This window comes from Hippoglossus hippoglossus, chromosome 19 (assembly GCF_009819705.1).
Source record: "Hippoglossus hippoglossus isolate fHipHip1 chromosome 19, fHipHip1.pri, whole genome shotgun sequence".
In the NCBI taxonomy this organism is placed as follows: Eukaryota; Metazoa; Chordata; class Actinopteri; order Pleuronectiformes; family Pleuronectidae; genus Hippoglossus; species Hippoglossus hippoglossus.
Window position 1 is genome coordinate 17,165,665 of NC_047169.1, and position 11,821 is coordinate 17,177,485.

At 38.9% G+C, this 11,821-nt stretch overlaps 1 protein-coding gene across 1 annotated transcript in view; it reads left to right on the forward strand.

The window, feature by feature from the left end:
• fasn (fatty acid synthase) overlaps nucleotides 1-8,986 on the forward strand; it is a 63,813-nt gene extending 54,827 nt beyond the window's left edge. The window contains exons 37-42 of the mRNA XM_034571119.1: nucleotides 2,434-2,625; nucleotides 3,463-3,675; nucleotides 3,781-3,992; nucleotides 4,302-4,400; nucleotides 5,719-5,970; nucleotides 7,594-8,986. Coding sequence (XP_034427010.1) covers nucleotides 2,434-2,625; nucleotides 3,463-3,675; nucleotides 3,781-3,992; nucleotides 4,302-4,400; nucleotides 5,719-5,970; nucleotides 7,594-7,704 — 1,079 coding nt within the window. The 3' untranslated portion in view covers nucleotides 7,705-8,986. The remainder of the gene's footprint in view (nucleotides 1-2,433; nucleotides 2,626-3,462; nucleotides 3,676-3,780; nucleotides 3,993-4,301; nucleotides 4,401-5,718; nucleotides 5,971-7,593) is intronic.
• Nucleotides 8,987-11,821: the final 2,835 nt, after the last annotated feature.

Consider the following 11,821-nt stretch of genomic DNA (forward strand, 5'->3'; position numbering starts at 1 on the left):
TTGTGTGGGGAGGGTGTTCAGGAAAAACAGTTTGTATATTATATTCCTTTCAGTTCATAATTTGGTCAGTAGAGAGGTATGTGAGTGTGTATGGGTGTGGGTGGTTGTTGGAGAGGGGAGTTAGGGTCCAATGAAAGTGAAAAGTGAGGGAAATGTGTGTGTTTAAGGGGGTCCTTTGATCTCCAGGGAGAGGGCAGATGAGGGGTGAATTTACTAGAGGCAAAGGGAATCGGGGAAGCTAGGAAAGTTTCAGTATGGAGAGACAGATTTTCAAATCTTCTCCGTCAGGCTCCAGGGATCAGCTCCTTTGCCTCTTGGTCCAGGACGATTGTGAAATAAACCCAGCCGGTTCTTGGATCAACTGTCCAGAAACTAGTTTATCTTTTTGTGATCTCCTTCCTTCAGTTACTCTCACTGCTCAGTTCTCTTCCATGCTGCCTTTGTTTGTGAAAAATAGATGAAAAAAATTCCTCCACTTACCAGTATTTCACAAATCTGCAATTTTTGGAAATAAGATATACCATTAATGTCAGCAGCAGATCTCTAATTTAACTATGAGATAGCAGAGAGAGAGGGTCAGAGTCAGCTAACCGTCCTGGGTTATAAGTAAGTAACATAGATTATAGCAGGCTATATGAGTCACCTTGAGTGATGCCAGTCCTGTAAACTGTGATGTCAAAAAGTACAGTATATTTAGACCTATTTTAAGAATAGCCGTCATCGCAGTCATGTGTTAAAGGAGAATTCTGGTCTTTTTCATCCTGTGCCCTATGTTTATAAATTTGGGTGTGTAAATGAATGGTACTTAAAAAAAACATTTGGAATCAATTCAAATGTCCCTGTCCGCAGCTACGACATGGCAGCAGTAACTACAATATGATCTAATGGGGCAACAGTAACAGTCCGAGAAATGTCCACTCAAAGTACTTTATTTCATCAATAAAAGCCTCTAATTGTTATTCTTGGTCATTGCTATGGGTCTGGCAACAATACACATGTCTCGCTCAACGAGGAAGTCTCACTCGCAACCGACAGCCGTCTCAGTCTCTCTCTCTCTGGTGTTATTGTAGGAAGATGGGGGTGCAAACATGAGTCAGAGAGAGTAATTAAGTCCCATTCATTTACCCACATTTTAAACATAGTGCCCAGGTTTTAAAATACTGTAATTCCTCTTAAATGCCCTCGAAAATAAATAAAAAAATACAAGTAGCTTTTAGGTCTTTCAATCACCTGCTCTCCCTCTCTAGTCAGCATTTACATTTTATTTTACTTCATTTATTTTATGTGAGTTATGGAGGAAAGATATAATAAAAACACGGAACCCACCAATTACACTGCAATAAGGGATAGCTAGCAGAAGAGAACTGATTAGTTTACTATGTATAATCTGATATTGGTTCACATCACTACTCAAGTATATGTTTTAAATACATTTACAAATAAGATATGTTTCAAACAATCAAATCTTTATGATGTAATTATAAAACAACAACAAACAATCAAAATTAAAATTCAATATGTTGGAGATTTGTTAGAATTTGGTTCGATATCCTTCATCTCATTCTTTTTATGGGTAGGACATATAAGAGGAGAGGAAACAGGATGGGACAGCAGAGATGAGGAGTGTGATAGACAGATGAGACACCAAAGGATAGCTACTGGAGAGAGGTAGAGGAGAGCATAAGACAAACAGAACAGACACAGAGTTAACACAGTATGTCCAAGTTCAAAAGTACTAAAAACCAACCAATAGTAAGAGGTCGGTAGTAACGCATTACATTTACTCCGTTACATGTACTCAAGTAGTTTTTTCAATAAATTGTACTTCTGAGAGTAGTTGTTTTGCAGAATACTTTTTACTCCTACTCAGTTACATTGGGCCACACACTTCTCGCGACTTTGCCATGTCTATGATTTTTTAATTCCGCAGCTTCCTAGGTTAAAAGTTTGTTTTGGAAACTGAATGCATGTGCACACACAATGCAGGCTGCATCCAAGCCTTCCTATGAGGAATCAGTGACGTTTTTTTCTTGATGTTTGAAAGCAAACAGTGCTTAACAGCATGTATTTTGGCATTTTATGAGTACTTTTACTGTTACTTAAGTTCTTATTTTTATGAGTACTTTTACTTCTACTTGAGTACTGTTTCTATTTACTCTACCCACCACTGCAAATAGTGAAGCAAAGTAGATGTTTTATCTGTAGATTTTTAGAGGGGAGAAAGAGAAATGTATCTGGTTTATTAGTTTATTTATTTCATTTTGTTTTTATCCAGCCCTAAAATGGCATAAACACTGCCCTAAATTTATTTTACATTACTCTTTGTCTTACTTAGGATGGACATGTTGTTCTTATCTATTACTTTTTTTATTTCTTTAGGTAAGTGTGATCATGTCCATCTCCCCAATCTTTCAATGCCCTCTTTATCCGCAGGTGTGCGCGATGTGAACAGCCTGAACACTGATGCGTCATTGGCTGACCTGGGACTGGACTCCTTGATGGGTGTGGAGGTCCGTCAGACCCTGGAGCGTGACTACGACATTGTCATGACCATGAGAGAGATCCGCCAACTCACTATCAACAAGCTGCGAGAACTGGCCATTCGCAAGCCAGGAGGATCAAATGGTATTATTAAGTGCTGTTCTCATCACGCATTTTAACAGAGATAAATGGTATATCTTCTGCTTCCATTTTAATATTAATATATATCATTCAAGGCCTACCGACAATGTTTCAAAAGAAATCAAATAAAACTGATAACTCAGTATTGTAAATGTTATCACAAACAGGTGAGTTATTAGCAATAGGCATATATTCATATACTGATATCATAATATAATTTCAAGGTTCAGTGTGTAAGATTTATATGAAAGGGAATCTATTGGCAGAAATTTTATATAAAATAATCCTAGTGATGTTTTCACAAGTGTATAATCATCTAAATTGTACAAATTGTTGTTTTCTTCAGCCTAGAATGGGCCCTTTATATTTAAATACTTTATATTTACATCTGGAGCGGGTCCTCTCTACGGAGGCCACCATGTCTTTTACAGTAGCCCAGACTGGACAAACTAAACACCTTTTGAGTTTTTATGACATCTGAAGGCTACCACAGGTTCTCCTTCATGTTCAGAAGGGGAGGGTGAGGTGAGGAGTATTCACCTGCAACATGCAACTTCACCACTAGATATCACTACATTCTACACACTGAACCTTTAACACTACTGGCCAATATCCACAATGGCCAGAAGTATATTGGAGAGTGTCTATTTTGAAATGCTCTGCTTATGGTGTATTTTGAACTGCATTCACTCATGTCTGACACATACAGAAGAAGAATGAACGTGTTCTTGTGCTTTTCCCACCATTTTTCTGAAATAGCATGTTGCTTTTAAAATCCTGTGTTTGCACTCTCACCATAAGAATACAAGCTGTTTGTCTTTGCTTCCTCCAACTATCCAGAATCTCATCGTGCTAAGAGAGATGGCGAGATGGAGTCTGATTTCACCCAGCTATTAGTAAACCCCAATAGTCCCACAGTGACACCACTCAATACCATTCAGAGCCAAAAGAGACCACTGTTCCTGGTCCATCCGATTGAGGGCACCATTGCCACCTTTAAGACACTTGCCTCCAAGCTCAGCATGCCTTGCTATGGCTTACAGTGCACAAAAGGTACAGTATACAGAGATATTAAAATATGTATGTGGGGAGTGTTTACATTGAACTGATTCTACAGTGTACAACCAAGCTGATCTTAGTTTATCCCCTCTCTCCCAGCCGCTCCTCTGGACACCATCCAATCCCTGGCAGCCTACTATGTGACCTGTATCAGACAGGTTCAGCCAGAAGGGCCTTATCGAATTGCTGGCTACTCCTTTGGTGCCTGTGTGGCATTTGAAATGTGTTCTCAGCTGCAGACCCAGAATCAGTCTGTAGAGTACCTCTTTCTGCTTGATGGATCACACTCCTATGTGGCAGCGTACACACAGGTTAGAGAAATAAGCTAACACATTCACATATCCACAACAGTCACAGATTCCAAAATATGACCTAGTTTAATGACATGGAACCATAACCATGAGTGGTACATTCCAACAACGTAAACTATTTGACACATTTTGATGTATTAGAGGGTTGTTACAGACTAACCTAAATTGGATCATAAATAAACCAAAGAATGCACTCAGCAGAAATTAAAATGTGAATATTTAAATTTAATGATGTAGGTTGGGGAAAAACTGTAGATTGAAATAACTGTAAGTTGATTATGGCAAGTTGAATCAGTATTTTGTTTCCAGAGCTACAGAGCCAAGCTGACACCTGGGAACGAGTCTGAAGCTGAAACTGAAGCTTTGTGTGCCTTTATCCAGCAGTTCACTGGCATTGAGTACAACAAGGTATGCTGTCTGCGATGGATGTGCACACAGATAGTCGCTCACCAAAGATTTTCATTATTCCTCTGTGCATTCCTATTGGTGGCGTGTGAAACATGAAAAACTTGAAAACTTGTGAATACTGTGAATATTGCAGAGCAGGGGTAGAGACAATTTAGAGGTCCAGATAGAGAAAATGTCCTCAGGCAGAGGTCCAGAAGATCATAATGCCTAGCTAGCTAAAAAGCTAGATAAAAAGCCTTTGACAGAGTCCAATGGTTGTATCAATTTGGAACTGGCAGGTTTTGGCCCAGAATATAAGATAATATAAGTGGATAAGACTACTCTATACCAAACCTTGTGAAGAATACAAATGGAATAATAATAGTATCTCAAACTCTGTCATGATAAATCTAGGATGTAGGCAAGGGGATCTTCTGCCCCCATTGTTATTTATTATGCCAATTGAGACATTAGCTATTGCAGTAAGATCAGATGAGAACGTTAGACATTGGTCAATTATTCTATTGAACCCAAAAGAAAGAAAAAATCAGATAAAGAACTATAGAAGCTGCTCAATTAAGGGTTTTTGATTGTTTAACATATTTAGCTGTTTGAATTGTACACTGATGATTGTACAGTGCAGAATGCCACTTTGTGTAGAGAGACCACACGCCACAAAATGCTGCAGAAACATTGGTCAATGTGAACATATTTATACCCAGATAACTTCAATAAATATCCTATTAATACATTAGAACCAAAGCTCTTCTTATTCGGGTTATACCCAACCAATAACAACATTACAATGAGACGTGCTATCAGGGGCAAGCAATCCCAAAACATCTGGGCTCTCTTAATATGTTATCTAGAGAAGACTTAACCCATATAATGGAAGCACAAGGAGATGCTCTGGAAGTGAAATGCGTCCTTCTGCAGTATCTGCATGAATGATAAGCATACAAGATGTTTTTACCAATATTGGTATATTTCAGTGTGATACTCAACTTTTTTCTTTATTGTAGTTTTATTTGTATTCTTTTCATGTTTTTTGGTTGGGGGATGGATGTGCTATTGTATGGTTGTCATTTTTTGGTTGATATATTGTTATGTGTCTATATGGGGACATTTTGCAATAAATTGTCTAAAATTAAATACAGAACAGAATATAACGTAGATGAAATGTCTAGACATTTTCATGTATGCGACATCATCTGTAACCTATAAGTCTGTCCTTGTTTAAATCACGAGTTGGATCTATTTCTATATATTGCTTCAACTAGTTAATTTCTGTAGTGTTCTTCATCCAAATTGTGTATGAATTCTCCCTCTTATTCTACAGCTTCTGGAGACTCTTCTCCCACTGTCAGACCTGGAGGCCCGTGTCAACGAGGCAGTGGACCTTATCCTCTCCAGCCACAAGAACATCAGCCGAGAGTCACTGCTCTTTGCCGCTACTACCTTCTACTACAAACTAAAGGCTGCTGATGGTTATGTCCCTGCGACAAAATACCATGGCAATGTGACACTACTCCGTGCCAAAACCAGCAGTGAATACGAACAAAACCTGGGAGCTGACTACAACCTTAGCGAGGTAACATGCACTAGCACACATTTGCACAACTATAAAAAAAAATTAAGGTTAGATCCTTTTATGTTCACCTGAATTAATGTGAGAGATCATAAAATATCCAGGGAGCAAAGGGAAAAAATTACTATTTCTAAGGTCAGATTTTGAGGTTAACTGAATGTCAAGTTTTCTTCTTATTCTTTGTTTTTTTCAAAAAGGAAAAAGATTGGATTGGTTTTCTCATCATTGTTGAGACTCATTCTACATAGGTTTGATAAGCAATACCCTACTGATACACACATGTAGTAAGGTTTGGAAGAAAGAAGTTCTGTGTTATTCTGTCATTTTAGAAGAATCACACAGACCGTGACAGCCTAAATCATATGAGCCCTTTTTTTTAAGACATTAACGCCGGAGAATGTCTGCACAATAGGGTTTGGACTTTATCCGGAGTTTACCTTTCACATATGAGAAATTCCGGTGAACGTCTGGAGCTCTCACTCAGGCATTTGCGTTCTCACATACAGCCCATCCGAGTAACTGGAGGGCAGCTGTCCTCTGTTGAGACTGTCTCCAAGGACCATCAACAAATCCCTTCTAATCACAGGCCAGAAAACCGTCAATGCCTCGGGCCTTAGAAAGATGAATGAAAAGATGGTGCAGTTTGAACCTGAGATAGTACAGAATATCACAGTATGCCAACACAAACATTTTTTTATGATAAACCAAAACGACCAGCAGGTGGCGATGCTAGAGAGGGAAATATTCCCTTTTACACTCAATTAGCTGCATTTTAATTAAAAAACAAAAAGTGCATCTTAAGGAAACAAGGTAATACAACATACATAACAATTCAGTAACTTCAGTCTTTTTTAACAGACTCAACAGTGCTTTCATGCACAAACATGAAATAAAAAAGTCCAACTACTGAGAAGTAGTTTCAAAAAGACTGAGAATACTCACTCACTGAATCTATGACAATCAACAAAACTGATCCTATTCACACTCCTGAACAAATACTGTTCAGGAGTGTGAATAGGCACTCCCCTGCATAAGAAATCCCCTTCAAAATAAAAGCACAGGATTTTTTACTTAACTTTTTTTTTGCCCAGGCAAAGGCCGCGACCCAATGAAAACGGGTCCGCGACCCAATGAAAACGGGTCCGCGACCCACTTTTGGGTCGCGACCCACCAGTTGAGAATCACTGGTCTAAATCACGTTGTGTCCTTACGACTTGCCCCTGGTGAAATATGCAAAAGAGTCAGTTTGGTGCCTCTCTGTCTCAGTCATCTGAATTAGATGTGAAAGTCCATGAACGTAGACACTACAATGTACTGCTAGTTGGCCCTTTATCTATAACCTGACCTTGGTTATTGCTAGGAGAGAAGGGAGTATAGGCTCTAATCTCATAATGGTATTGTGCAGATGCAATGTTTGAGGATGGTCAAAAATTCTTCAACAATACTCATTGATTTATAAGATGCAAACACATGGAGAGCAAAAAGACAGAAAACAGACACAAAAAAAGAGAAAACTTACAAAGACATGCTCCAAACACTCTCCACCACCACAGAGAGAGTCTAGGTAGGCTTTTTAAGCAGAGGTTTATTTAATGCTAAATAATTTCTGTTTCTGTCTTGATTCAGGTATGTGATGGCAAAGTATCAGTCCACATCATTGAGGGAGACCACCGCACCTTCCTGGAAGGAGAGGGGTTGGAGTCCATTCGCAGTATCATCCACAGCTCTCTAGCATAGCTCTGTGTCACGGCAATGTAGGGCTGGATATGCCCATCCCAACCTCACCCTCCCTCACACTAATTCCAAAACATTCCCAAAATGGGTCTTTCCTTTAAGTACTTCAAATTATAGGATTAATTTATAGACTAGGTCATAGAATAGGTTCAACAGTCTTTGGACACTGCATGTTTACATGATATGCCCTAATATCCCAAATGCACCTTATTGCTCCTTTCTGTACCTTTTCAAATCTCATTGGTCAATCACACACTCTCTCTAACGAATTACAGCTCTTAATTGAGAATAGCAATATATTTTTTGTTTTCTATGAAACAGATAGTTTTAAATGCGCAATTTGAAGAGACACTTTTAAATTCAGTATATTTGATAAGGGGTTTGTTTTTGTTCTTAATTTGAAATGCAAATAGTTAGCAGTACTTATAAAATACCCTTATGCATGTTTTCTAACAACACCACTGTTTACTTGTTGGACTTCAAAAATAATGCCGTTAAAGCTGTTTGGCATTACTCTTGAACTTTCTGGGCCAGGCTCTGGTAATTTAAGCTGTGCCTATTTGTCAGTTACACACTGCTCCCAGGACTGCTCCCGCTCACCAAAGTTACATTATGTAAGAACAGGTATTTGGGGTGAGGAATGTGAATTACAGTAGCTCCGTTGTCCCTATTCCAAGTCAGTGTACGATCAGAATTACGGTGAAGCTTCTGTTTTAAGGTTACAAAAATGATGTATAGACTTGCTTTAACACAGAGCACTTTGGTTGGTGTGCAAATTAGTTAAATGCTTGTGATGTACTGCAGCTTCAATGAAAATTATGTTATCTTCTAATACATACTGGTTGTTTTGGGAATAATCAACCAGTTGGCAAGGGTCATTTAGGTAGTAGTAAGTAATCTCTCATCTAAAAAGTTGACAAACAGCTGTTATCTTTATACTGCAGTACCTCAAATAAATGTTTGTAGAAAATTCTGAACTGGAAACCCCTGAGCAGCTAGGGGATTCACTCTGTCTTGGGATCTTTGCTGAAAGGCTGTATCCGCATAGAGCTGTCTCTGACTCCCATGACCTCACCTGGCTTTATAATCCCAGGAACTCTTCTTGTCCCACATAACACCAGTCAACCTGACTTCTGAGGCTTCCAATCTAGTCTATGAAGGGTCAAGTGACTGGAGGCAAATGTGATGACTTATTGCAGTGAAAAGGAGAAGGAAGTGACAGTATATGCTACTCTCTTATATTGTAATATTGTTATGACTAATAAATGTTGGTACCAAGTACTTTGACTATTTTGTGTCTTTTTCCACCTATAGTTGTCATCTAAAATATAGAAAATAAACATGATGTGTAAATGTCTTTCTGTAAGGTACTCTACAGGACACTGAATGTATACTGTATAGCACGGAGCCAATGTGTCACCTGCAGGAGACGTTCTAAAATAGTCACCACAGATCTTTATTGCCACCGCTGATCAGAGCAGAAACCATAGGCAGGCACACATAACATGTCTGGTATCCTTGTACTGTGCTTTGTTACCATGCCACATGTCCTCCCTCCTCACTCCCCCGCTGACCTGCGGTCACACACTTTAACAATAAACATCACTAATCATTTATTTATCAGTTATTAGGACCTGAACAGGACTGAAGTTTGATTCGCAGAGTTTATGAGAAATGTATTTAGACACATTGAAAAAAAAAGCCTGTGTTAGTAAGGAGCTTTCAGTTAGTTTGAGCAGAAGCAGAGCGAATTTAAGTGCAAACGGGCTATTTGAGTGCAAGGGCAGGGTTTTGATGAAAAGTAATGCTCTCAAACTGAAAGACCACGCTCTTGAATAAAGATAGAAAAAAAGCTCCATATGTTAATAGTTGGAAAAGAGCAGAGGAGCAAAGTCTCTCGTTGACCGGTGCGGAGTGACCCTCCTCAAAGCAGTGGCGCTGTCAAGGGGGTGGGGGGTCAGGGAGGGGCTGTGATTAACTGATGAGATTAACAGTGAAATAATTAAAGTTGCATGTTAAAATATACATGTGTTTTCCTATGATTGTTAAATAATAATTGTTAATGATTGTGGGGAATCATTAACAGTAATACGTAAACATACAGCCTGTTAAATGCATAACACAGTTTACCTATCAAACAACAAGTATAGCCCTCCGTATTACTCGTTGTCCTTCAAGTAGCTCTCGGTCTCCTGAAAAAAGGTTGGTGACACCTGCTGTATTGTTACAAAGAACTAAATTGAGTGAACCCAGATGCAGACACAAGATAACTGAGGCAGAGAGTCGGTGCAAATGATAAATACATTTGAACAATACTTAGACGTATTCTCTGGACCTCTACCTAATAAGACCAGTGATGACATGTTTAGCCGCATGTTGTCATTTAACTGCTGGCGGTCGAGGTGGTGTCCTGCAAACGGTGTGGGCTTTGTAGACAATTGGCAAACCTTTTGGAGGAAACCTGGTCTTGTGAGGAGAGACAGCGTTCATCCCACTTGGGAGGGAGGGACTCTCTTATCTAGGAATATAACTCAGTTTATATAATATTTATATAAATATGATGTTAATACACCATCAAGCACAGAAATAGCTGAGAATCTTACCAATTATTTAGACAGCTTCTCTCTGATCACCCTTGATCAGCTGACCAAAATAATCTCATCTTCTAAACCCACAACTTGTATTTAAGATCCCATTCCTACAAAGTTACTTAAAGAAATTCTGCCCCTAATTGATAGTTCGTTACTGAACACAATCAATCTTTCATTTTCATCAGGATATGTACCACAGTCCTTTAAACTAGCTGTAATCAAACCCTTTCTCAAAAAACCCACCCTGGACCCGGAGGTTTTAGCCAATTACAGACCGATAACCTCCCCTTCCTGTCTAAAATCCTCAAGAAGACTCTATGAAGACTTTCAGTCGGGGTTTAGAGCTAATCACAGCACGGAGACAGCCTTGGCAAAAGTCACTAATGACCTTCTAATAGCTTATGATCAAGGTTTTGTGTCTGTCCTCGTTCTGTTAGATCTTAGTGCAGCATTTGACACTATTGTTCATACAATTTTATTACAGACTAGAACAGTTAATTTGCATTAAAGGAACCGCCATAAGCTGTTTTGAATCCTATTTTTCAGATCGATTCCAATTTGTGCAAATTAATGATGAGTCATCTGTGCGCACCAAAGTTAGCCACGGTGTTCCTCAGGGTTCTGTGTTCGGCCAAATTTTATTATCATTATATATGCTTCCACTAGGAAACATTATCAGGACACAGTCTGTAAATTTCCACTGCTATGCGGATGACACCTAGTTATACTTGTCAATAAAACCTGAACAATGTAATCAATTAACTAAACTCCAAGCATGTCTCAAGGACATAAAAACCTGGAAAACCCTCAATTTGCTCAATTAAACTCAGATAAAACAGAGGTTCTAATACTTGGCCCTAAACACAGGGGCGGCTCCTGGCATAGGTGACCGGCTGGCTCGCGATCTGCAGCGATGGTTTCGGGGTCTGTTCTTTGTCTGCTCGCCGCGAGCGAATCGGGCCAGAAAACACACTGAAAATCGATATTAAATGATATAAGTGATATATTATGTAAATGATCAAATATACATCCCATAATTTTGATTTCCCCGCTGTGTTCCTGGAGTTTCAATTTCCCCGATTTTTGCACATCGATGAGAATTGCACATCATTAATGTTTATTTTGGTCGACATGATTTCAGACTCTTTTTATATTTTTTATTATATATTTGTATTATTTTTTATAGCCTACATTTTGTCTGCCTGTGTGTGCATCTGTACACAGTCCAAAAGTTCTTGGGGATGCATGACAATTTGACAGGCTATTGGAGAGCATGTGAAATAAATAATGTATAGCATTTCCTCATGTTTAACATATCCATATGTCAAACCTTGTTCATATTGCATTAAAACGCAGACACCAAATGGATTCTGATGTGCATTTTCTACACATCCAGTATTTCATTTTCAAAATATTTTTTTTGTTAACTTGTTTTATGAACTAATGTGTGTGCGTGGGGGGGGGGCGCCAATCTGAAATCTCGCCTAGGGCTCCAACATTGACAGGGCCGGCCCTGCCTAAACACCTTA